The sequence below is a fragment of the Lithobates pipiens genome, unplaced genomic scaffold (genome assembly GCF_037356315.1).
Source record: "Lithobates pipiens isolate NorthernLeopardFrog02 unplaced genomic scaffold, aLitPip1_a1.2 Scaffold_19, whole genome shotgun sequence".
Classification (NCBI taxonomy): domain Eukaryota; kingdom Metazoa; phylum Chordata; class Amphibia; order Anura; family Ranidae; genus Lithobates; species Lithobates pipiens.
In genome coordinates this window covers 510,752,383-510,780,336 of record NW_027507764.1, presented here as the reverse complement: position 1 = coordinate 510,780,336, position 27,954 = coordinate 510,752,383, and the positions used below count along the sequence as shown (strand labels likewise).

Here is a 27,954-nt window from a genome sequence, read left to right as displayed (position 1 = left end):
ACACCTCCAAGGCAACCACTGCCTTGATAAAGAAGCTGTGGCTAAAGGTGATGGACTGGCCAAGCATGTCTCTAGACCTAAATCCTATTGAGCATCTGTGGGGCATCCTCAAGCAGAAGGTGGAGGAGTGCAAGGTCTCTAACATCCACCAGCTCCGTGATGCCATCATGGAGGAGTGGAAGTGGACTCCAGTGGCCACCTGCACAAGAGGGTTAAGGCAGTGCTGGAAAATAATGGTGGCCACGCAAGATATTGACACTTTGGGCCCAATTTGGACATTTTCACTTAGGGTTGTACTCACTTTTGTTGCCAGCGGTTTAGACAATAAAAGGAAAAGAAAGGCGCCTCTAAGTGAGTTATGCAAAATTTCATAAAGTGCACAAAGGGTTAAAAGCACTTACAAGATTGTTGAGTGTTAAAAGACATGATAAAATCAAGAGTCCTCATCTGTGGCATGTGTCCATCCTCAGCATGGTGGTAGAGAGCAGTGTAGAGCCGTCCAGCAGCTGTAAAGCGTTCTCATATGCATTGGAGAGAGGAGGCAGCAGGGAAGCCTGTATTCACAGCGGGACACACAAGGCTGATGGTGTCAGTGGAGAGAAGGGGGGCGGCAACGCGCTTTGGAGCATGTGCGACTCCTTTGTCAAACCATTTTATCATGTCTTTACACTCAGCAATATTGTAAGTGCTTTTAACCCTTTGTGCACTTTATAAAATTTTGCATACTGCACTTGGAGGCGCCTTTCTTTTCCATTTTTATATCTTCAGAGTTGCTTCTCCTCTAACCAAAGTGCTGCCAGACGTGCCGCCTCATGTCACTGTGCTGAGTTATTTTGAGGGGACAGCAAATTTACACTGTTATACAAGCTGTACACTCACTACTTTACATTGTAGCAAAGTGTCATTTCTTCATTGTTGTCACATGAAAAGATAAAATAAAATATTTACAAAAATGTGAGGGGTGTACCCACTTGTTTGAGATACTGTGTGTGCGTGTGTATGTATGTATGTATATTATAAAGGTGCAGCGTGCAAAACAGAAAGGATCTGATAGGCTCAGAATGCCATCTCTCTCTTTACCAGTGTAGGTGGTGTTGTGCAAAGGATTACATGAGGCCAATTCTAAATGTTTAAAAAAAAATAATGTATATTTTAAAGAATATGTGCATTAAATAGTGTTTTCTGTATCTGCCTGAAGTTGCGCTTTAAGCTCCATGCATACTATAGTTTTTCTTTTTAAGCTCCTAGAAGCTATCGACATCTTTTTCTTCTCCCAGAAGCTAAAAAGTGTTATCCTGTCTCCATGTACACTACGTTAGGCTATTAGACAGGTATTTACACCCACTTAAGGACATAGACTCCCGTGGGAGTCTACGCCTCTTCCTGTCCCACCTCGCAGCCTGCTGGGACACACACGGGTCCCAGAGACAGCAGGGACCATTCAGATTGTGCTGCGTGACTGGCGCATGCGCAGTAGGGAACAGGGAAGAGAATCCGCAAGGCTTCATTTCCTGATTCCCTTACCGAAGATGACGGCGGCAGCACCCGAGGACCGAGGGATGGTTCAGCCTCGGGTTCCGACACTGCTTACTTAAAAAAAAAAAAAAAATTTTGCGGGACTCCCGCTTTAAGATTTTTTTTTTTTTTTTTGAGCTTCAGCGTCCAAGAGCAAAAAAAAAAAAAAAATAGTTTCTGTAGAGTTTTTCCAGCCGAAAAAACGCTTGTAAGAGCTTTTTTTTTATTATTATTTCTTTATGTAGTGTAAAAATGCTAATAAAAATGGTAATGATCCTAAAAAGCTACTACAAGTTGGCACAAAAAAGGTATTATGAGCATTTTTCATCCAGCATTTTTTTGCCAACATTTCTTTGAGCTTATAAAAACAGTAATGTGCATGTAGCCTTAACCAGTTGCAGACCGTCTGCTGTACATTTACTGCGGCAGGGTGGCTGCTCTGTGCCAGGTCACATACCTAGTAAATGATCCAACACTTCTGGGTCTGAAGCGCGTGCCCCACCAGTGACCCACTCCTGCTGTGATCACATACACAGCAGGAGCCCAGCAGCGAGCAACACAGACTAGATGTTCGCCGCCACCCACTGATTACACAGGACACAAGCAGAACCACAATATGTAAACAAGGCAGATTGTCGCTCCGTGAGAAGGGAAGGCACTGATCCTGTTTTTAAGCCAAGCAGTAGCACAGATCTTTGCCTTCCCTTAGTCAAAGCACCTCCTCCACAGTGAGTAAGCACAACCTTGGCACACATTTAACCCTTTAATCGATTCTGATGTTAACCCCTTCCCTGCCAGTGTCATTAGTACAGTGATAGTGCATATTTTTAATACTGATCACTGTATTAGGGTCACTGGTCCCAACAAAAATGTCAGTTAGGTGTTCCGTTTGCCTGCTGCAATATCGTAGTCCCGCTATAAATCGCCCATCGCCACCATTACTAGTAAAAAAAAAAAAAAAGTATAAATAAAAATATATCCCATAGTTTGGAGACGCTATAACTTTTGAGGCAAACCAATCAATATACACTTATTAGGATTTTTTTTTAACATAAAAATGTAGCCGAATACAAATTGGCCTAAAGTTATGAAGAAAATTGATTTTTTAAAACATTTTTTATGTACCTGCTTTTGGTGCGCTTTCAGCGGGACATGATAGAACTCGATGGGAAAGAGCAGCTAACCCGCATTAAGTCAAACCAAACTACAGTGGGGAAAATTATTTGATCCCCTACAGATTCTGTAAGTTTGCCAACTTACAAAGAAATTAAGGGTCTATCATATGTGTATTTTAAATGACACAGACAGAATAGTACCCAAAAATAACACAATACAAATGTTATAAGTGGAGTTGCAGTTCAGTGAGTAATATAAGCATTTGAAATTGATCCAAGCAAAACATGACTTAGTACTTGGTGGAGAAACCCTTGTTGGCAAGCACAGAGGTAAGGTGTAGTTGGTGACCAGGTTTGCACACATCTCAGGAGGGATTTTGGTCCACTCTCTTTTACAGATCTTCTCTAAATCCTTAAGGTTTCTTGGCTGTCGCTTGGCAACTCGAAGTTTCAGCTCTGTAAATTAATTTTCTATAGGATTAATGTCTGCACACTGGCTAGGCTACTCCATGACCTTAAAGAGGGAGTCCACCTAAAACAAAATTATTAAAAGCCAGCAGCTACAAATACTGCAGCTGCTGACTTTTAATAAATGGACACTTACCTTTCCTGGAGTCCAGCGATGACAGCAGCCGAAGCCGAGAATTGCTCGTCTCTCGGCTGTTGCCGGCGCCATTCTTGGTGAGGGAATTAGGAAGTGAAACATTGCGGCTTCACTTCCCAGTTCCCTACTGTGCATACGCAAGTCAATGAGAATGGTCCGCGCTGTCTCTGGGACCAGTGTGTGTCCCGGCAGACAGCGTGGCAGGACAGGAAGAGGCATAGACTCCCGTGGGAAGTGGGTGCAAATAACTTTCTTAGGGAGGGTTCCGAAAAGCAGGAGGTTCAATTTTTGTGTGAACCTCCGCTTTAATGTGCTTTTTCTTGAGCCACTCCTTTGTTACCTTGGTGGTATGTTTTGGGTCATTGTCATGCTGAAAGACGCATCCATGACCCATCTTCAGTGTTCTGGCTGAAAGAAGAAGGTTCTCATCCCAGATTTTACAATACATGGCCCGGTCCATTGGCCCCTCAATGTGGCAAAGACGACCTGTACCTTGAGCAGAGGTAAAGGAAAACATAAGGTTTCCACTTCCGTGCTTGACTGTAGGGATGATATTGTTAGGGTCATAGTCAGAATTTTTCTTCCTCCAAACACAGCAGATCCCCCTCCTCAAGAAGGCACATGTACAGTCATGCCAATGAACATCTAAATGATTCAGAGGAGGATTGGGAGGAAGCGCTGTGGTCAGATGAGACCAAAATGCAGCTCTTTGGCATTAATTCGACTCGCCGTGTTTGGAGGAAGAAAAATGCTGACTTTGACCCTATGCACAGAGGTGGAAACATGATGCTTTTGGGACCGTTTCTCTGCTAAAGGTACAGGCCGATTTTGCCGTATTGAGGGTCCAATGGAATGGTCCACAAATTGTAAAATCTTGAGAACCTTCTTCCTTCAGCCAGAACACTGAAGATGGGTCATGGATGGGTCTTTCAGCATGACAATGACCCAAAAACATATCACCAAGGCAACAAAGGAGTGGCACAAGAAGAAGCACATTAACCACTTCAATACCAGGCACTTAGACACCTTCCTGCCCAAGCCAATTTTCAGCGGTGTCGCAATTTGAACGACAATTGCATGGTCATACAACACCGTACCCAAACAAATTTTTTATCATTTTGTTCCCACAAATAGAGGTTTCTTTTAGTGGTATTTGATCGCCTCTGCAGAATGAATAATCAGCGCAGACCGCAACGACTTTCAGGAGAGCCGCCGATCGGCATCTGTCACACGAGTGAGGAAAAGCTGATCAACGGCTTTACCTGTTGATATCGTGATCAGCCATGATTGGACACGGCTGATCACATGGTAAAGGGCCTCCGTCGGAGGCTCTTTACCAAGATCGGTGACAGACTGACACACCGCTCCACCGATCGCCACGATGCGTGCCCCCACGGGCACGCAGCGGCTGTTATCCTGAAGGACGTAATATGACGCCCAGTCAGGATAACTGGGCGGGAAGTGATTAAGGTCATGGAGTGGCCTAGTTCATCTGCAGACCTGGTAGGTAGCTGAAACTTCAAGTTGCCAAGTGACAGCCAAGAAACATTAAGGAATTAAAGAAGATCTGTAAAGAAGAGTGGACCAAAATCCCTCCTGAGATGTGTGAAAACCAACTACAAGAAAAGTCTTATCTGTGTGATTGCCAACAAGGGTTTCTCCACCAAGTACTAAGTCATGTTTTGCTTGGGGATCAAATAATTATTTTTCTCACTGAACCCTTAATTTATGTGCAAGTGGGTAAACTTACAAAATCTGCAGGGGATCAAATAATTATTTTCCCCACTGTACATTAGCGTGAAAGGGGCTTTATTAATAAATATGTATTTCACTCACCTGCTGGAACGAGGGACGACCATCTCAGCTAAAGTTTCATACTGCTTAACCCAGTCAGTGTAACTAAGTCTGGAAAAGATAATTCATACACATTACAAGACCATCACACAACATATCTTCGGCTTGTATAGGGGTAGTGATGTGGGCTGTGAGCCAAGTTCTAATGTATCAATTTACAGCTGCCCTTTGATCATGATAATCAGTTGAGCTCTGGTACCTGTATACCCCTAATGGACCCCAATGGAGCAATGTTTACCTTTTTGCTATGAGTCTATTGATTCAGTGATAACTGATATTACCTGACATAAGAGAAAAATGATAAATATATTAGTATGTACATTAATCCCTCCCTGGCATCTCTTTACCATGGTCTGTACACCCGAGGAGCAGGAAGGATCAGGAAGGCTGGTCACATGACTGCTGTGATTGGCTGTTGCCATGGTCAAATTATAAAGGAACCTCTCTGGCCAGCTCCTGATCATTAATCCAGGCCAAGAGCTATCTTCGACAGGTCAGTCACTGTGCTGGGAGCGTACAAAGCTCTGCCGCCCATGGACATATTGTGTGCATTAAAGCTCACCTTTTCCACCACACATATGCATTGTGAGTGGAGAATGAGTGGCAAGAGATTAAGAAACAACTAGCCAAGGATAGAAGAGTGGGAGTTAAAGGCTAAGTTCACCAATCATTGCGCAACCTAAGGTTACAAAACATAGTATAACTTCCAAAATTGTAGCTTTGTTTTAATGTCATTCCACAATGTCTGAAAAACACCTATTGCTGCATTGCCTAATATTGGCTATGTTGCTGCAGTGAGAGCACACGCACTTATTTCAAATAAGGATGAACACTTATTCCCTGGTGTGCTGGCTCAATGTATGATATGGAGTCAAAGATTAGCTTAAAGCGATTGTAAAGTGGTATTTTTTCAAAAATATCAAACGCGTTATACTTACCTGCTCTGTGTACTGGTTTTGCACAGAGCAACCCAGATCCTCCTCTTCTCGGGTTCCCCACCAGCACACCTGTCTCCTCCCTCCTGCCAAATGCCCCCACACAGCAAGTAGTTTGTTATAGGGGCACCCAAGCAGACTCACTCCTGAGCCACTGCTCTGTGTGTCCATTCACACACAGCCACAGCTCGGCACCGCCCCCCACTCTCTCCACACTGGCTGTGATTGACAGTAGCGGGAGACGATGGCGCTCACTGCTGTTTCAGCCAATGAGGAGGGAGATAACTGGGATATCTGAGGCTCTCGTGTAAATCGATGGATCGAGATGGAGCTCAGGTAGGTATTGGGGGGGCTGCTGCTGCACACAGAAGGTTTTTTACCTTCATGCATAGAATGCATAAAGGTAAAAAGTCTCGAGTCTTTACAACCACTAGAATGTATTATACCCTTGCTTGCAAGACACCGAATCGCAGGCAGTGATAATTTTTCTGATATGCTGTGAAATGGTGCAAAAGGCCTACAAGAAGGGTTGCACCAATATATCGGCCTCTGAAAATTGTTGGGCAAAAATAGGGTCACCGGCAGCAAAAGGTGCTGATAATGGCATACTTTGTCCTGTTGACCTCAATGCAAATATGTCCCCTACTGACCTCAAAGCAAAACACCTCTCCTTAGTAACCTTAAATCAAAAACGACCCCTACTGACCTCAAAGCAAAAACGCACCCTTCTAACCTCAATTCAAAAATACCCCCTACTGACGTCAATGCAAAAGCGCATCCCATTGACTTCAATGCAGAATTGTGTGCCATTGACTGCAATGCAAAAACTGAAATTTTCATTTCAGTGCACCACTACCTACAGGTACAAAGCTACAGTTTTAGAAGGTGAACAGTATTTTGTAATGTACTGGGCACTCTGGACTGCATAGCGATTGGTTTTCAAACGGTGAACTTGGAGCCAAACAGTTGAGTATGCAGCCCACAGTTAAAGCAAGCCTTTCCTTTATCAGTGTTGACAGAGGCTGCTAAATATAAACTATTCAGCTAATAAAGTAATTGGTGCAAAATCAGTGAACATAAACCCTGTTACCCAAGACCCAGTAACTCTGCATTAGGCATGGCCATCCTGCCTCTTGTACATAGAAGGTGAAGTTAAGCTGTCAATTGTTGCCCACATACCAGACATCTCAGCACTTCCTATGACAGCCCTGTGCCACTGCTGCCAGCATACATCAGTGGCTGGGGAAGTGTTTAGAGATGGCGATAAGGGCACAGCAGTTGACTCTTGCATATTAGTGTTCAGTGTGCTTAGGCTGCACCTTTTGAGGAAAGGAGGTGTACTGTATGAAAAAAAAAAAAAAGTTGACAGAAAGGAATAGGAGAATGCCACCATGTTTTTATACTCAGGGGATGGAAAGGTTCACATTAAAGAAGCAGAGAAATCCTGCTCCGAGGTACTGAACTATTGACAGTTCAGCAGTGCAGTCCCTCTGCCGGATAATAACATGGCTTTATTTCTTTTGTTTGACTGGTGGACTTTATTTAAAATTATTATGTAATTATATAACCAGACAGTTTATGGTGAGGTGGGCTAAAAAGACCCAAAACGTTGTCTACTAAATGATACCAGGTCCTCTTCAAAGTGCTCAACTTTTGTTGCTGCATGGGTTACCTGCCTCGGGTCTAATTCTGAAAGAGCCCCAATGGCTCTTCCTGTTCTCTCTTCTATTCGCAACACTCTTTGTACTGTTTCCAAATAATGCAAATTATTTTCTGATTGGAGGAGAGAGGGATGGACAACAGGATCCTCTCCCCTATTCAAAGAAGGAATTGGATTCTGTGAAAACACAAAGGAATGTTGTGAATGAAGGAGAGGACAGCTGTTGGGACTCCTTCAATGTTGGACCCAAGGCAGTTAACCCATGCAGCACTAGAAGTTGAGCGCTGACGTGGAACATTGAAGTTTTAAGGACAGTGGGTTGTAAATATGCAAATCATGCTTTTGTGCCCACTGTACATTTAGAACTGCTGGTATGTGGTACAGATACTGCCTAGAAATACAGTTGTGCTCATAAGATTACATACATATCCTGGCAGAAGTTATGATTTCTTGATCACATCAAAAACTTTTCTTTCACTCATCATGGTTAGCGTTTGGCTGAAGCCATTTATTATCAATCAACTGTGTTTACTCTTTTTAAATCATAATGACAACAGAAACTACCCAAATTATCTTGATCAAAAGTTTACGTACCCCAGTTCTTAATACTGTGTATTGCCCCCTTTAACATCAATGACAGCTTGAAGTCTTTTGTGGTATTTCTGGATGAGGCTCTTTATCTTCTCAGATGGTAACGCTGTCCATTCCTCTTGGCAAAAAGCCTCCAGTTCCTGTAAATTATTGGGCTGTCTTCCATGAACTACATGTTTGAGATCTCCCCAGAGTGGCTCAAAGATATTGAGGTCAGGAGACTCAGATAGCCACTCAGGAATCTTCAATTTATTCTGCTGTATCCAATGGCAGGTCGACTTGGCCTTGTGTTTTGGATCATTGTCATGTTGGAATGTCCAAGTACGTCCCATGCGTAGCTTCCTGGCTGATGAATGCAAATGTTCCTCCAGTATTTTTTGATAACATACTGCATTCATCTTGCATCAATTTTGACCAAATTTCCTGTGCCTTTGTAGCTCACACATCCCCAAAACATCAGCGAATGGTGTACCTTTCATCATAGGCCTTGTTGACTCCTCGCCAAATGTAGCGTTTATGGTAGTGACCAAAAAGCTCAATTTTGGTTTCATCACTCCAAATGACTTTGAGCCAGAAGGTTTAAGGCTTGTCTCTGTGCTGTTTGGCTTATTGTAAGCGGGATACTTTGTGACATGCATAGTAATGGCTTTCTTCTGGCTACTCGACCATGCAGCCCATCTTTCTTCAAGTGCCTCCATATTGTGCATCTTGAAGCCACACCACATGTTTTCAGACGGTCCTGTATGTCCCCTGAAGTTATTTGTGGGTTTTTGTTTGCATCCCAAAAAAATTTCCTGGCAGTTTTGGTTGAAATTTTAGTTGGTCAACATGACCGTGATTTAGCTTAAACAGAACCCGTAATTTTTCACCTCTTGATTAGAGTTTGAACACTGCTGATTGGCATTCTCAATTTCTTGGATATCTTTTTATATCACTTTCCTGTTTTATACAGGTCAACTACCTTTTCCCGCAGATCCTTTGACAATTCTTTTGTTTTTCCCATGACTCAGAATCCAGAAATGTCAGTGCAGCACTGGATGAAAGATGCAAGGATCTGTCAGGAGTCCAGAAACTCATTGACCTTTTATACATACACTAATTACAAGCAAACAGATCACAGGTGAGGATGGTTACCTTTAATAGCCATTCAAACCCCTTTGTGTCCATGTTATCAGCCAAAATCACCAGGGTATGTAAACTTTTGATCAGGGTCATTTGGGTAGCTTCTGTCGTCATTATGATTTTAAAAAAGTAAACACAGTTGATTGATAATAAATGGCTTCAGCCAAACACTAACCACGAGTGAAAGAAAGGGTTTTGTGTTATCATTCACATTCTCTGAAAAATGTCCAAGAAATCAAATTCTGCCAGGGTATGTAAAGTTATGAGCACAACTGTATATACTGTATACAGGTGGATCTCAGACAATTAAAAAATATATTTGAGTAATTCAATTCAAAAAGTTAAACTCATTTTATATAGATGCATTACACACAGAGATATATTTCAAGCACTTATTTTAGTTTTGATGATTATGTCTTACAGCTAGTGAAAACCCAACATTCAGTATCTCAGAAAATTAAAAAATATATATATATATTTTTTTTAAATACAGAAATGTTGGCTTACTGAAAAGTATTTCCATGTACAGCATAGTATGCACTCAATACTTGGTCAGGGCTCCTTTTGCATGAATTACTGCATCAATGCGGTGTGGCATGGAGGCGATCAGCCTGTGCAACTGCTGAGGTGTAATGGAAGCCCAGGTTGCTTTGATAGAGGCCTTTAGCTCATCTGCATTGTTGGGTCTGGGGTCTCTTAAAGCGGGATTCCACCCTAAAGTGGAACCTCCGCTGATCGGATCCCTCCCCCCCTCCGGTGTCACAATTGACACCTTTCAGGGGGGAGGGGGGTGGAGATACCTGTCAAAGACAGGTATTTTCACCCACTTCCGGGCATAGACTCCTGTGGGAGTCTACGCCATTTCCTGCCCTGCCGCGCTGTCTGCTGGGACACACACGGGTCCCAGTGACAGCGCGGAGATTTCCTATTGCGCGGCGCGGCTCGCGCATGCGCAGTAGGGAACCGGGAAGTGAAGCCAATTCGCTTCACTTCCTGATTCCCTCACCTAGAATGGTGGCGACAGCAGCCGAGAGCCGAGCGAACGATCGGCCTCGGCATCGCTGGACCCTGGGACAGGTGAGTGTCCATTTATTAAAAGTCAGCAGCTGTAGTATTTATAGCTGCTGGCTTTTAATATTTTTTTTTTTTTTTGGTGGAATCCCTCTTTAACTTACTTTTGACAATACCCCACAGATTCTCTATGAGGTTTAGGTCAGGCAAGTTTGCTGGCTAATAAAGCACAGTGATACTATGATCATTAAACCTGGTTTGGTACTTTTGGGCATTGTGGGCAGGTGCCAAGTCCTGCTGGAAAATGAAATCAGCCCGGTCAGCAGAGGCAAGCATGAAGTGCTCTAGAATTTTTTGCTAGAGGGCTGCGCTGTCTTTGTACTTGATAAAGCACAGTGAACCAACACCAGCAGATGACATGGCTCCCTAAATCATCATGGACTATAAATATAAGAGTTTCACTTTTTTTTTTAAACTGAATTAAACTGAATTACTGAAATAAATGAACTTTTTGAGATGCACACAAACACACACATATATATATTATACACACCCACATACACACATTTATTCCAAACTACATACAGTACAACTGTTTCAGGCTTGTTAGTCATCATTGGCACAGAACATACCAATAATGGCTACTACAAAGTAGGCCATGGGGAGCAAGAACAAATATAACCAGACACATTATGATGCAGTGAGTTAATGATCCAACAAATCCTCCACGTAGAAAGTGTAAGCGTATTACATGTCTTGTATCAAATCCTGACCACGACACCATCTGCCTGGAGTTTACATGTTCTCCCTGTGCCTGCGTGGGTTTCCTCCGGGTCCTCTGGTTTCCTCCCACACTCCAAAGACATGCCGGTAGGTTAATTAGATCCTGTCTAAAAAGAATTGGCCCGTGTACATGCTTGTAAGCGTGTCGGGACCCTACGGGGGTAAAGGACCCCTCTATACCGCAGATGACACCAGCGGCAAAAAAGCGCCCTGAGGCGATTGAGTTCGCATATGTAGCGCTATACAAGTCACTTATTCATTCATTCTCCATCCAGGCCCTTGTGTATCAACATACGAGCAGCCTAAGGACAATTTCTTCCCTTTCAGCGCTTCTACCTCGCTATGGAAATAAATGTGCCCATCCTGGCCCCCCACCTACATGTCAGCTATAAAATCTCTTGCACTTACTTGGGTACGACCACCAGAAGTGTGATCAGGTATTCGGAATCCAGCACAAAGTCATCTTTCTTCACAATCTCTGCCAGGCTTCTGGTGATTAAACTTCCACTAAATGAGGAGAAATGAAGTACAGAAAATGTATTTTATTGGAACTGTAATCGCCAACAAGACCTTTTCATATATGTAGCAATTTTGGCTCAGGTACATGTGCATAAATATAAGGACAACTCCAGAATGCTTCAAACCATTGTCGGATATAGGAAAATCAGGGTAAAATGCATTCTGCCTGAGAAAGAAACCAAGACAGTTACATTGCAAAGGTCAACTTCACACAAAACCGATGCCTTGGTTTTGTGTGGACAGCAGTTTGGATAGTCAGTTATGAGGATTGGCATATTTTGAGACGCAGCAGTCTGTAGATTGTGGCTCAGTCCTTTCCAAAAATGTCACAATTAAGGTGGCAGCTGGAGAGAGAGACTTTTTTTGGGTTGACTTGCCCTTAATATCTGCCAAGTTTACTGATAAAATGGAATCACAAATTTACTTTTATAAATAAAATGAAGAATTTTTTGGGGGTCTTTTTAGTTATAATGCATTGACCGAAATACTGTAGGTAAAGGTTTCAGGCTGCCATCAAACTTTAGAAGGTGGTTGGGGAACGAATCAGGATGTGACTGATTAAGTCTATTGAACGCTGCCAAGCATTTCCTAAATCTGAATCTTGAATTTCAGATACTGCCAGTGCTACTTATGTCAGGGAAAAACAATGGAGGTTGCAAAAGGTTTTCTAAGCTGAGGGACCAATGTTCCACCTAAGAGCAATAATCTAATATAAATGGGCTACTATTAAAAGAAAAAGTTACTCTTTTCCATTATCCAGTTGGCGAGCTAAGCCCCTACAAGCTACAGACTGTGCATCCCCTAGATACCCTATTTTCCTTTACCTTCACTCCCCAAATTTTTCCCAGATCTCTTTTTTTCTGTTTCCAGATTGAAAAAATATATAATATACCTATAGGTAATGTACATGCAGCCAGTGTGACATCACTGGCGCATGCACTCTGAAGGAACGCCCACCCAGGCTGCTCCTTCAAAGTCCTGCCAAGTGGTTAAATGATGGCAGGTGTGTACTGACTCCTACTTAACATGGGTTTGAATGTGATTGCTTAGTAGTGGTGTATCAGACTGACACAACGCACCACCGATCGCCGCGAAGCGCGCCCCCACAGTGACTGTTATCCTGCAGGACATCATATGACGCCCAGTCAGGATAACCAACCACCGCCTGGCCATCATTTTGCTATAGGCCGGGTGGGAAGTGATTAACCGCTTTACAACCATCCGCCGTCGTCATACTACGGCAGATCGGCACCATCCCGTGAACTGGCGTAGCTATACATCGGTCCCTTTAAGCGGAATAGTAGACACATACACGCACCCGCTGCGCGGGGGGGGCTGATGCTCATGACTACTGACCACGAGCGGTCGTAAACATACACACATCCCAGTTCAGTGAGGAGAGAGGGAGATTGTGAGTTCCTACGAGCCGGGAACCACAATCTCTCATCTCTTATAGTGAGTCCCATCCCCCACAGTTAGAACAAACACATAGGGAACACAGTTAACCCCTTGATCGCCGCCTGTTAACCCATTCCCTGCCAGTGGCATTTATACAGTAATCAGTGCATTTTTATAGCAATGATCTCTGTATAATTGTCAATCAACCCAAAAATGTGTCACGTGTCCAATGTGTCCGCCATAATGTTGCAGTGTCGATACAAATCTCAGATCGCCGCCATTACTAGTAAAAAGATAATAATAAAAAAAAAAAATCTATCCCCTATTTTGTAGACACTATAACTTTTGCGAAAACCAATCAATATACGCTTTTTGCCATTTTTATTACTAAAAATATGTAGAAGAATACATATCGGCCTAAACTGAGGAAAAAATTTGCTTTTTAAAAAAACATTAAAAATTGGGGCTATTTATTACAGCAAAAAGTACAAAACTTTGGGGGTTTTTTTGCAAAATGTACGCTTTTTTTTTTGTTTATAGCGCAAAAAATAAAAAAAAATAGCAGAGATGATCAAATACCACCAAAAGAAAGCTCTAATTGTGGGAAGGGCGTCAATTTTGTTCACAGAAACCTGACATTTTAACAGGGGTGTGTAGACTTTTTATATCCACTATATATCAAGCTTCAAGGATGTGACTTTGATCATGTAGTCTGATTCTCTAACCATTCTACAGATCTTTAGGTGTAACTCTGACACAGCTGAGCTCAGTATATTCTCCAGTAGAGAATCTATCATGGAAGAATGATACCCCGTCAGTTGGCTCTATAATGGCTGCAGCAGCTGGATAATAATGGGGTGGGATATCTTTCAGCTGGCCTCCCCAAAACACATAGCAAGACTGCTTGCCAGCAAGCACACAACACTGAAAAAAAAATCATTTTCAGTTGAAGGTGACCTTTAAAGACATTTACCCTTCAAACTGCATAGGACATTGTCCACCACTGGAATAAATGCAGTCATTACACATCCTGAAAACCATCAATATAAATAGAATAGAGGAAGTCAGGATTTCACATCAGAAAAGATCTTTGGGTCTTGGTGATTCACCTGCTCCAATGTCCTAGTTTCTGGAAAATGACGTCATGACGGATGGTCTCATTGTACAGAACATACACATCGCTTTGTTTTAACTCGATATCTAATTGGGGTTGTCCACTGCATTTTACAAGGGCAGAGATGTACTGGGACAATCTCAGGACACGCCTGATGAATACGGTGAATAAGAGAATGCATCACTCCACCTGCAATAGTCACAAAGTTGGAGTAAAACTGCACTTTTCTTTACATTCAGGGAACATTCCTTTGGACTGAACACTGCTTTTACAAAATTGCTCCACACACATTCACCAAGTCATCTGTAAGCATTTCCTGGGGCTGTCCTGTTCCAGATCCAGCTGTTGGTCAGATACATTCCTTGTCTGTGAATTATAAGCAGCTACTTCCAAAGTACTGATATCCATTTATTTGTAGATGAACAGTAACCCACAGCAACCACCCAGATGCAGATGGTAAAAGAAAGGATAGATCTTACGCGTTTTTTCGTTCCAGATTTTGGAGATTGCCTTTCAGATTGTTATAAGCAGAAGCCCGTGATTTCAGATCATTGTCAATCTGTGTAACACCCTGTGTGTAAAAAAAAAAAAAAAAAAAAAAAAAGAAGGAAAAAACATTATGTTTTATAACTATAAGCTCTCTGTGTGTATACTTCTGCATAGAAACCAATGAGCTTCTAACCCCAGCTTGTTCAATTAAAGCGGAGGTCCACCCTAAAATGGACCTCCGCTCATCGGAATCCCCCCCCCCCTCCGGCGCCACAATCGGCACCTTTCAGGGGGGAGGGGGGTGCAGTTACCTGGATAATCCAGGTAACTGCACCCACTTCCGGGCTAGCTCTCTGCGGAAAGGGGCGTACGTTACGCCCCTTTCCGCAAGCGCCCGCCCCCTTCAGCAAGTGCCCCGCTGCCTGCTGGGAAACACACAGCTCCCAGAGGCAGCGGGGACCGTCCGGATTGCGCCGCGCGGCTCGCGCATGCGCAGTAGGGAACCGGGAAATGAAGCCGAAAGGCTCCATTTCCTGATTCCCATACCCAAGATGGCGGCGGCACGAGCGAGCGATCGGCTTCGGGTGCCGACATCGCGGGCGCGCTGGACAGGTAAGTGTCACTATTTAAAAGTCAGCAGCTGCAGTATTTGTAGCTGCTGGCTTTAAAAAAAAAAAAAAAAAAAACGCGGAGTCCCGGTGGACTCCCGCTTTAAGCTTTGGTAATAAAACCTGGAAGCTGATTGGTTTCTATACAGAAGTGGGTCTGATTTTGCACTTTCCAGCTTTAGTAAATAAACCCCATTGTGTACTTAAAAGTGGGGTATGTATATATATATATATATATATATATATATATATATATATATATATATATACATACATATATATATATATATACATACACACACACACACACACTATAATCAAGGATTTGTAGACACTCGAGGACAAAAGACAAGAATATATAAAAACAAGGCATCAAGAAAAGCATTGAACCTTACACATTGCAATCCCCTAAGAGAAGCACATACTGGAACAGAATTCTCCATGTAAACTCCCCTTACCCTTTCCCAATGGCACCATTCCACATTTGTAAGTTTGATAATAGAGTAGGAAGGGTAAAACTGGAGCACTAAGAATTTGCTAGCATCTACCAGGAAACCATTAGGCCCCTTTCACACAGGTTCGCTTCAAAACTGCAAGGCGTTTGCAGTGTGGGTCTTAAAGGACATGCGACTGACGCTGTAGGGCGATGGTTTTTGAAGCTTTCTTTTAGGTACTTCCCATTCATTTCAATGAAGAGGGGCATTTTTGGGGCGCTTTTTTAGCTCTTCAAAACATACTCCAAAAAACACTGAATGCAGGATTTTATTTCACCGCACTGCCAGCGCACCGCCCAACTGTAAAAGCATTTATATATTTGAATGGGAATAATTTTTCTTGAACTTTTCATGCGCTTTTTTTTTTTTTTCCTTTTTAAACACAAAGCGCTTGAAAAACTCCTGTGTGAAGGGGCTCTTAGAAGGAACTCTGCAAAGGATAAATGCACTGTTAAAAAAATTTAAAAAATAAAAAAATGTTGCAAAAATGTGCAAATCATTTTTTGTATTGGAGCTTGCAAAGCACTACTACCATGATCAGTCAGTTGTGGGTGCAATGCTCCGAATCCTGCAGACTCTTCCTCCAGCTCAGTCCATATGACTGTATGAGGCTGGAAGCCGTATCAAAGGACTAAAAGTGTGGCAACGTCACCACACTTGTGCGCCATTGAGAACCAAGTCTCTGTGCCGCAGTGCTCAATGTTCACAGGGCATAGTGAATATGTGTAACAGAATTCAAGGAAGTGTGAGATTCTTCACAAACCTCAAGATTAAATTAGAGAAGGCTAGAAATAATTGAAACACAATGTGGAAATTAATGAATCATTTAAAATTTTGAACTTAGAGATACACTTCGATAAATACCTCCCCACCCTTCAAAAAGCTGCACTGCGAGAAAGCAGTAAGGCAAGAAGCAAAGAGAATGTGTAATGAGAAAATATGGCTGCGCATGCATATTTGTATATATATATATATATATACACACACACACACACACACACACACACACACACACACACACACATACATATATATATATATATATATATATATATATAGAAACACACACACTTCAAATCGATCCTTTCGATATATTGTGCAGTACCGCTTAGGAGGATAGTGGGCAATTTGTTTAGGTTACCTAGATTTCTCCCCTGCACATGGCGAGTGTGCCCCATGGTTTATATTACAGTCCAGGATTGGTGCCCAGAAGGGCTCTAGGTTTAGGTTTATGTGTATTGAGTGCTTTTGTGACAACCTTTGGCACCCCCTACTTCCTTTGATGGGTGGGCTTGAAGGCTTATTGCATTTAGTGCACCACCATATATAGATTGTGAACAAGGGGTACTGATCAGCACTGAGGAAGAGGGTGCTGCCCTTGAAAGGTGCTAGCTGTGCCCCTGTGGATGGACATGTTTCCTGTGCTGCGAATGAATCATTCACTATGTTCTGTAACTTTGTAAGTTCATTGGCACGTGATTTAATTTATTTAACTGTTTTTGTGATATTGCAAAAGGCCGGCGAGTCTTCTTCCTTTGCTTTTATCTCAGTATTGGTTTACCCGAACTAAGGTGGGCAGCAAGGCTGATTTAGTGTGTGGTGTGGATGATTCCATCGGTGTTAAGAGGTGCTTATTTAAGCCTGCCTATGGATTTGCTCTCCTGAGGGCCTTTCCCATCTGTAGTGCTGACCAGAGAGTGTGTGATCAGCCCAATGGTTTATGTCTGTCTTAAAGAGAAAATAAACTTTTTTTGTTTTCTCTGAAATTGTCATACGTTCTGTACTGGGTCCTATAACCAAAGAAGTTGAGTGCACGTGCTCAGCGTCATATCCAGAGGCTACCTTGGGAAATAGATGAAGGAGTGCTGCCAGCATTGCTGCAGAGGTTAAAGGGGTGATGGGTTAGCCTGTCAGTGCTCAGACCATGCGCCGCACACTGCATCAAACTGGTCTGCATGGCTATCGTCCCAGAAGGAAGCCTCTTCTAAAGATGATGCGCAAGAAAGCCCGCAGTTAGTTTGCTGAAGACAAGCAGACTAAGGACATGGATTAGTGGAACCGTGTCCTGTGGTAGACAAAGATAAACTTATTTAGTTCAGATGATGTCAAGCGTGTGTGGTGGTAACCAGGTGAGTACAAAGACAAGTGTGTCTTGCCTACAGTCAAGCATGGTGGTGGGAGTGTCATGGTCTGGGGCTGCACGAGTGCTGCCAGCACTGGGGAGCTACAGTTCATTGAGGGAACCATGAATGCCAACATGTACTGTGGCATACTGAAGCAGAGCACGAACCCCTCCCTTCAGAGACTGGGACCCAGGGCAGTAGTCCAACATGATAATGACCTCAAACACACCTCCAAGAAGACCACTGCCTTGCTAAAGAAGCTGAGGGTAAATGTGATGGACTGGCCAAGCATGTCTCCAGACTTAAACCCCATTGAGCATCTGTGGAGCATCCTCAAAGGGAAGGTGGAGGAGCATAAGGTCTCTAACATCCACCAGCTCCATGATGCCATCATGGAGGAGTGGAAGAGGACTCCAGTGGCAACCGGTGAAGCTCTGGTGATCTCCATGCCCAAGGGGGTTAAGGTAGTTCTGGAAAATAATGGTGGCCAAACAAAATATTGAAACTTTGGGCCAAATTTGGACATTTTCACTTAGAGGTGTACTCACTTTTGTTGCCAGCGGTTTAGACATTAATGGCTGTGTGTTGAGTTATTTTGAGGGGACAGCAAATTTACACTGTTATACAAGCTGTACACTCACTACTTTACATTGTAGCAAAGTGTAATTTCTTCAGTGTTGTCACATGAAAAGATAGAATAAAATATTTACAAAAATGTGAGCGGTGTACTTACTTTTGTGAGATACTGTATATAAAAAGTCCCCACACACATATCACGTGCAGATCCATACAATAGGCTTAATTATGTAACTGAAAAGAGCAGCATTTAACCAGTCACCCTATGTGACCCTCATAGGACTGAAATACATACAGCTCCCCAACAAGCTCCTTTTCTATAGTAGCATGTATTCTCACCCTGGGCTACAGACAATTATATTTAAGTCATTGAATCTTACTTTAGCGATTATTTCAGAAATGTTCTTCAGCGACTGCTTAATTGGGTACTTTGCCATGTCCCACTGGAACCTTGTGACGTATGTGACTAGGTCCACTGAAAGACAGAGAGGAGACAGCAGTGAGGGATAGTGTGACATAGACATGTGCTGCTACAAATGGGTCACAAGGGTTACATTTCTTCCTAGTTTATACACTTAAAGGGTAGCGATTCTATCAAGGAACATCTGATAACTTCTGTTCCCTCTACAAGTAGAGCTACTATGCCGAGAGAGGTCTTTACTGTACAAATCACAGTTATTTGACTGCTCTTTCCAGAACTAGGTAGCATAACCTATCATTTCAGACATTTCTTCGGGTCCATTGTAATCAACCATTGTACCGTGCATGCATATTAACCATTCTTTCTTCAACATCTGAAGGATCATGAAACACAAGCTGGCTTCAAATAATAAATATACATTAAAACCTTTCAGAAATGAATAAAACAGAGGTTTTGTGGGAAGGTAATGACTGAAGGTTTGGTTGGCCGGGTATGGCTTTTTGCTAAAAACACAGAGGTGTTGATATTTATGAAGGTGTCTGTAACATTGAACATGATCTGCCGTTGCTGGAAGATTGATCAAATCAGTGGGGGTTGCACTTCAAATGCACCTAGGGCAAATCCTCTGATAGAGTACAATATTGGGGGCACAATGTTGGCCAGAACTAAAAGGAAAAATTATCGGAAGAGCTTATTTTAGATGATTGAAAAATGAGAAAACAGTGTGGAAAACAAAATTCTGGGGTGTATCACTGGAGATATCACCAGCAGGAGGGAAAAGGGTTCTGGTACCCCTATATAGATCTTTAGTTAACACTAGCGATATCACCAGGAGGAAGGGGGTTCTGGTTCCCCTTAGAGTCCATTCACACAGGGGCAACACGACTTTGAGCGAGACTTTGGGAGGCAACTTGGACACGACTTAAGTATGAATCACAGCGCGACTTGAGGCAACTTACAAGGCAACTTGAAGTTGCCTCCAGGAAAGGGGACTTTGCCAGTGGCCAATCACATAATAATCAGCTCTGTGGGAGGGAGGGGTTTGCCTAGAAAACTATTTTTACTTCCTGGAAAGTTGCTTCAGTTAAGACAGGGGATCCGACTTGGAGGCATCTTCTATTTTTTTTTTTTTCATTAAAGAGTTTGAGGCAAATAATAATACAATAGGAGCAAGAAACACAATGAGATACATGGTTATGCAATCAGATAAGCTAAAGATTATCTTCAGAACCATAATACAACATACCAGGAGCTGGCACCAAAGTAGCAAAATATGATAACTATCAACTTAGCCAAATAGTTCCACTTCAGGCGAGAATCCAAAATACTATAACAATGCTACTGAATAGAGTTAGCAAGCAGAATTTGAATACCTCGGGCAGATTTAACCAGAAAACAAGTTTCCATTGTGTTTGACAGAGATTAGGAGAGTCAGAGAGCCTCAGAAGAGAATTACAGAAAGAATAGTTGGCAGAGAAAAGCTTGGGAAGGGGGGAGGGTAGGGGCCTTGGGGGAGGGGGGGGGGGGAGGGGGAGATAGAGAAAAACATTAAAAAAAAAAAAAAAATAAGACAGGGCGAATGGGTCGAGGAGGGGTGAAAAGAATAGAAGGGGAAAGGGGAAAATCAGAAATGAGAAATTAAGGGTCAACCCCTAGAACCAGAGGGTTCGCCGCCATGTAACTTCGAGAGGTGTGGATTGATCCTTTAGGGCAGAGTACTGCCCCGATTCAGCCTGAGACAATCTCTGTGAATGTCGCAGAGTGCCTGAAGACAATCCATGGTTGCCAAGTTCCCAGGAAACTCTCCACTTTTTCATCTGCTTGCGCCCTTGTGTTTTCCATTTCGTAAATGTCTACAACTTTGTGGAGCCAATCCTTTACGGAAGGGACCAAGGAGGACTTCCAGTGCACTGGAATTAGGGACTTTGCTGCATTCAGTAGATGTATGGTGAGGGAGTGCTTGTACTTCTTCAGAGACCAGCTGGAAATGTGCAACAAGCAGCCAGTGGCATCCAGGGTCAAAGTGGTTTCTGTCATTGCTCTGATGTGCTTCCTCACTACATCCCAAAAGGGAATAATCAGCGGACAGTGCCACCAGATGTGCAGTAGAGAACCAACTTCTCTCTGACACCTCCAGCAAATTTCGGGAACCTGCGGATTCCATTTATGCAACTTTTGGGGTGTCAGGTACCATTGTGTCAGTAGTTTAAAGGCCGATTCCTGAATCTTAGTGCTGATTGAGCACTTATGAGCTAAAATACAAGCACTCCTCCACTGCTTCACACTGATTGTTACCTGTAGATCCTTAGACCATCGCCTCCTGGGCCCGTCGCCTGCTGGCTGTTTAGCCTCCTGCAACCACTCATAGGCTATCGAAGTAGCCTTGTTAATTTGTGTACCAGAGAGACACACCGACTCAAAGCCTGTCAAGCGCCAAGTGAACGTGCCTAGCTTCCCGTGTTTCTGGAGATAGCTCCGTACTTGGAGATAAGTCCAGAAAGTTAGCCCGGGCCGTCCTAATTTCCTTTTCATTTCGGGGAGATCTTTCAACTCGTTGTGTGTGTAACAGTCCTTGGCTAGTAAGGGTCTATCTCCGTTGGTGGTCTGGAGCTGTGGATTACCTAACCCCGGTAAGAAGTCCGGGTTGTCGTGAAGTGGTGTCAAGGGTCCTCTGCCTGAAGTAATCTCGGTCTTTTGGGGGAGGTCCTGTATCAGTTTAAGTGTCGTCCCGGTTAGCGGGTGTCGTTTCAAGTCATCCGGATATGCCGCCCAGGGGATCCAGAGTGTGAAAGTCACTGCCATGCCGCCCATGGCAGTGCCAATCTATGATTCTTGCTACATGTGTGGCCACATAGCAGTTGTGAAAGTCAGGTATTCCCAATCCTCCAAGTTCCTTTGACCTAATTAAAGATTCGTACTTAATTCTTGTTTTTTTATGCGCCCAGATGAACTTCATGATCATTGAGCGGAGAGCATGAGGAGGCAAATTCTATTGAAATCAATGGGTACAAGTTGCCTAGAAGTCGGATTGAAGTAGTACAGGAACCTTTTCTGAAGTCGGAGCGACTTCAGTAGTGTACATTAAGACGGCTCTTATTCACTTACATTGATTTTATCATGTTGAGGCAACTTGGGACAACTTCAAGTCGGATCCAAAGTTGCTCTTGTGTGAATGGACTCTTACAGTGAGGGAAAAAAGTATTTGATCCCCTGCTGATTTTGTACGTTTGCCCACTGATAAAAAAAATTATCAGTCAAGAATTTTAATGGTAGGTTTATTTTAACAGTGAGACAGAAAAACAAAAATTTCCTGAAAAACACATTTCAAAAAAGTTATAAATGGATTTGCAGTTTAATGAGTGAATTACCCCCTTTGCAAAACATAACTTAGTACTTGGTGGCAAAACCCTTGTTGGCAATGACAGAAGTCAGATGTTTCTTGTAATTGGCCACCAGGTTTGCACACATCTCAGGGGAGATTTTGTCCCACTCCTCTTTGCAGATCCTCTCTAAAGCCTCATACACAAATTTTCCCGTGGAATTCTGTACAAAGGGCATTGGCAGTGAACCTGTTAAGCATACACACGATCGAACTCTTTCAGCCAACTTTCACCAAAAAACTTGTTTTTTCTGCTCTTTACTGACACCATTTGGTCAACTTCTGTATTGTTGTCTGACCTTTTGCATTTGTTCTGAGCATGCGTGTTTGTAAAGATCGATGGTTTTCTGTACACACGATCAGACTTTGCTCCATCGGACTTATGTTGTCAAAAAGTTTCTGTTCGCACAGCCAACATTTGTCCGATGAAAATTGAAAAAGTTTGTCTGATGGAGCGTACACACGGATGTTGCCTTAAAACAGCTAATTTGCATGTTTGTTGTCAAAAAGTCTGATTGTGTGTACAGGCCTTAAGTCATTAAGATTTTGAGGCGCATGTATGGTAACTCGAACATTCAGCTCCCTACACATATTTGCTATGGGATTAAGGTCTAGAGAGACTGGCTAGGCCACTGCAGGACCTTAATGTGCTTCTTCTTAAGCCACTCCTTTGTTGCTTTGGCCGTGTGTTTTGGGTCATTGTCATGCTGGAATACCCATCCACGACCTATTTTCAATGCCCTGGCAGAAGGGAAGGAGGTTCTCACCCTTTGAAGGTAAATGGCCACATCCATCATCCGTTTAAAACTGTGAAGTTGTCCTGTCCCCTTAGCAAAAACACTCCCAAAGCATAATGTTTGCACCTCCATGTTTGACGGTGGGGATGGTGTTCTTGGGGTCATAGGCAGCATTCCTTCTCCAAACACGGTGAGTTGAGTTGATGCCAAAAGAGCAAGATTTTGGTCTCCTCTGACCACAATACTTTCACCAAGTTCTCCTCTGAATCATTCAGAAGTTCATTAGCAAACTTCAGACGGGTCTGTGCATGTGTTTTCTTGAGCAGGGGGACCATGCAGGCACTGCAGGATTTCAATCCTTCACGACGTAGTGTTGTTACCAATTGTTTTCTTGGAGAATATGGCCCCAGCTGCCTTAAGATCATTGACAAGATTCTCTTGTGTAGTTCTGGGCCAATTCCTCACTGTTGTCATGATCATTAAAACTCTACAAGGTGAGATCTCGCATGGAGCCCCAGACCGAGGAAGATTGACAGTTATTCTGCGTTTCTTCCATTTGTGAATAATCGCACCAACTGTTGTCACCCTGTCACCAAGCTGCTTGGCGATGGTCTTGTAGCCCAATTCTAGCCTTGTTTAGATCTATAATCTTGTCCCTGACATCCTTGGACAGCTCTTTGGTCTTTGCCATGGTGGAGAAATTAGAATCTGATTGATTGCTTCTGTGGACAGGTGTCTTTTACACAGGTAACAAGCTGAGATCAGGAGCACTCCCTTTAAGAGAGTACTCCTAATCTCAGTTCATTACCTGTATAGAAGACACCTTGGAGCCAGAAATCTTGCTGAATGACAGCAAATACTTATTTCACTCATTAAAATGCATATCAATATATAACTTTTTGGAAATGCGTTTTTCTGGACATTTTTGTTATTCTGTCTCTGTTAAAAGAAACCTACAATTGAAATGATGATCTTTTGTCAGTGGGGAAATGTTATAAAAGCAGCAGGGGATCAAATACTTTTTTCCCCTACTGTGTAGATCTTTAGTTATCACTAGTGATATCACCAGCAGGTGGAAGGGGGTTCTGGTTCCCCTGTAAAGATCTTGAGTTATCACTAGAGGGGTCCCCAGCATGAGGAATGAGGTCCCCGATTCCTCTATATAGATCTTTAGTTGTCACTAAAGGGGTCACCAGCATGGAGGTCCTCACTCCCTTATAGTAGATCTAGAGTTATCACAAGAAGAATCATTAGCAGGGGGAAAGGAGTTCCCGATTCCCCTATGAATATTTAGTTATCACTAGAGATATCACCAGTGGGGGGGGGGGGGGGTTTGGAAGGAGACCTGATTCTTCTAAATAGATCTTTAGTGGTCACTAGAAGGGTCACCAGCAGGAGGAAGAAGATCCCGATTCCCCTAACTAGATCTTTAGTTGTCAATAGAGCGGTCACCAGCAGGAGGTCCACATTATCCTATATAACTTAGATCTTGAGTTATCAATAGAGGAATCATTAGCAGGAGGAGAGAAGTCCTTATTCCTGTATATAGATTTTTAGACCTCATTTTGAATACAGTGTTCAGTTCTGGAGACCTCGCTTACTACACAATAGCGTTAAGATAGGAGTCCAGATATGGGCAACAAAAATGGTTAAAGGTCTGAGGGGGAAAAAAATATATATATATCAAGATAGACTACAGGAACTTATTATGTACAGTTTGGAAGAAAGAAGGAGAGGGGGAGGGAGAGAACGTTAATATATTAAGAGCGTGAATAAGGTTCAGGAGGGCAGTATGTGACGGTAAGATGAAAAAGACGAGGACAAGACCTTAAACAAGGAGAAAAATTCAAAAGCAACTAAAAATTAAACATTGCGGTATATAGATAAAATAATAATTTCAACCTTCCAATCATATTTTTCAACTGGACAGCAAATCGATTGGCAATTCAATTCTATATAAAAATCGTATGGTCATCATTAGAACTACTTTCTTTTGAAGTTGTTGACTGGATGCATCTGGCTGCCATAGACTTGTGGATTGGCCAGACTGAGCATTAGTTACCACTCGCAACCAGAGAATTTCATGTACACTACTGCTGGTAAACGGACGTCTAGGCCCCATGTACACAGGATGTTTTTACAACCTCTCCTGATCGATTTAACTTGCCAGATAGTAACTCACATTTAAAACGTTGGTTTTGCCGCGTTTACATGCCGCATTTAGTAGAGTTTGTGTTTAGAAGCTTTCAAAAAACAAAAACATTTTATTTTATTTTTTTTAAATGAAAAAACCGCCTATAAGCGAAACATGGGTTACCGAGTTTAGACACATTTGGCGCCTGATCCCTTTTTTTTTAGCTTTTGAAGAAACGCTAATAAACACAACTGCCTAAAAACAGCAATAAACGAGACTGTGTACATGGTCACATAGGATAACACTGAAGGAGTTCAGGGGCAGGTGAAAAAAGTGTCCAACAACCTCTGAACGTCCATTTAGCAGCGTCCCGTGTACATGGGGCCTTAGGCCTCATGTACACTGCTGCTGGTAAACGGACATTCAGAGGCAGTTGGATGCTTTTTTCAGCTGCCCCTGTCCAATGTTATCTTATGTGTACATGTACACAGGTTTGTTTAATGTGGTTAATAGGCAGTTGCGTTTAGAGGCTTTTCTTTGGAGGCAAAATAATTAGTTCAGACGCCAAAGTTTCCGACGTTTCAGACGCCAATCGGGTTTAGCCACATTTTAGTTTAGAAGCGTTTTTAAAAGTGCCCTATTTTTTTTTACATTACAAACATTTTAAAATGACAGCAAATGATGAAAAAACACTAAAAAGTTTTTTTGAAAAACTTGAAATTGCTTGCAATGCTTCATAGACCATTTATATTCCCCTAATGAGCCCATGATCCAATCCAATACACTACTAGCATTGCTGTTAGCCAAAGTAGAATTGGAATTTGACCTATATGCTGTTAGATTTGAACCAGATGAACTCTGGTCCTTGCACGCAATTTCCGACATCTTTCCAGCCTCATCAACAGCAACGTCAGGAGCATTTCCTCACATATGTTCATTATGAGATCTATAGTGAAATCACAGAGGTAGATACAAGTCCACTACTGCTCTCTCAGCTACTCACTCTGGTCTCACAGAATGGCTGAAATAGTTAAGTACCAGTACAGGTATCTGCACCCACTTCCGGCGTAGATTCTGCAGAAAGTACGCCCCTTTCCACAGAATCTACGCCCCTTTCCGAAAGTCCCCCGCTGCCTGCTGGGAAACACATGGATCCCAGAGACAGCGGGGACCATCCTTATTGCGCAGCGCGACTCGCGCATGCGCAGTAGGGAACCGGGAAATGAAGCCGAAGGGCTCCACTTCCTGATTCCCATACCCAAGATGGCGGCGGCAGCACCCGAGAGACGATCGAGAGATCGGCTTCGGGTGCCGATATCGCGGGCGCGCTGGGTGGGTAAGTGTCATTATTTTAAATGTCAGCAGCTGCAGTATTTGTAGCTGCTGGCTTTTAAAAAAAAAAAAAAAAAAAAAAAAACACAGCGGAACTCCCGCTTTAAAAAATATTTTTTTGTGCTTTGCGAAGGTCTTACGATGTTATCCTAAATAAACGCTCCTAGACGCGAAAGCGGCATGCAAACCCGGCTAAAGGGATGTTTTTGAATGCCAGTTTCAAGCTGTCAAAAAAATTGTTCTGAAGAGGTTGCCTCAGCGTCCCGTGTACATTAGGCCTTAGTCATTATTATTCTCCGGAGATGCTCATGTAAGTAGGTTCCTATCTATGCTTATGAAGTACAGTATCAAATGTTTTAGCATAAATCGGGATAAACTACATCCACCTACCATCCAATTTCTCCAACTCCCTCATAGAACAATGAATAAGGCCAGTGTGAGTAGAGCAATGTAATATGTAACTGTTCGAGGCACAACTAGCCTTTTCTAATGTGTAAATATGATATTTTGTAAGGAAGAGTTAGATTAGAACGATACAATACCTCCACTGGCCAGCAGGTTTTCTTGCACCTTGTCTCTGCTGTCCTCTAACACATCAGCCATGTACTGTGCCACCTTCTTCACCGTTCTAAGTGACAAAAACAAAGCATGCGATTGGTTAGAGCACCTGGAGCTGGATGTGAATTTGTATTTTCAGAATCCTGTGTTCAGTGAAATATGTAGGCTGCCACTGATCGCCTTCTGAAAATGCTAGCTGTCTGGTTATCAGGACTTTCTGAGCCCCTAACCTATAAACGAATATTCATTTCAGGAGTAAAGCCCCTGTAACACTGGGGCGGTTTTCAGGCGCTACAGAGCTAAAAATAGAGCCTGTGTAGCGCCTGAAAAAAAAAACCGGAGGGCTTTTACACTGGAGCGGTGCGCTGGCAGGACGGTGAAAAAAGTCCTGCTAGCTGCATCTTTGGAGCAGTGTATTCACCGCTCCTACCCATTGAAATCAATGAGGCAGCATGGCTATACCGCTGGCGGTTTTAACCCTTTTTCGGCTGCTAGCAGGGGTTAAAAGCGTCCCACTAGTGGCCGCATACTGCCGATAAAACGACAGTAAAGCGCCGCTAAAAATAGCACCGATTTACCGCCGTCGCCCGCACCGCCCCGGTGTGAAAGGGGCCTTAAGAATTATGAGCTCACTGGCTGCCTAGGTATTCCAGATCTGGGACTCAAATTATGCAAGAAAGACAGTATGTCAGAAAAAAATTTTAAAAATTTGCAGCGCTCCAAAAGTCAATTATTTAGACTTTTAGAATTGACTTTTGGAGCGCTACAAATTTTGTATTTTAATTTTGGGGGGGGAGGGGGTGGTTGTAAATTCCTCTTTTTTTTTGCTAGCAGCTTTATATGTATGTTTTGTATCTTGATTTGAAAGTAGCGCTGATATTT

General features: G+C 42.9%; 1 protein-coding gene across 1 annotated transcript in view; it reads right to left on the bottom strand.

Annotated features, from left to right (window-relative positions):
• The window catches only part of ATP6V1C1 (ATPase H+ transporting V1 subunit C1), a 77,680-nt gene that overhangs the window by 13,587 nt on the left and 36,139 nt on the right, over positions 1 to 27,954 (bottom strand). The window contains exons 4-8 of the mRNA XM_077493139.1: positions 27,057 to 27,142; positions 18,892 to 18,986; positions 14,701 to 14,792; positions 11,599 to 11,697; positions 5,071 to 5,139 (exon numbers count right to left, since the gene is read on the bottom strand). Coding sequence (XP_077349265.1) covers positions 5,071 to 5,139; positions 11,599 to 11,697; positions 14,701 to 14,792; positions 18,892 to 18,986; positions 27,057 to 27,142 — 441 coding nt within the window. The remainder of the gene's footprint in view (positions 1 to 5,070; positions 5,140 to 11,598; positions 11,698 to 14,700; positions 14,793 to 18,891; positions 18,987 to 27,056; positions 27,143 to 27,954) is intronic.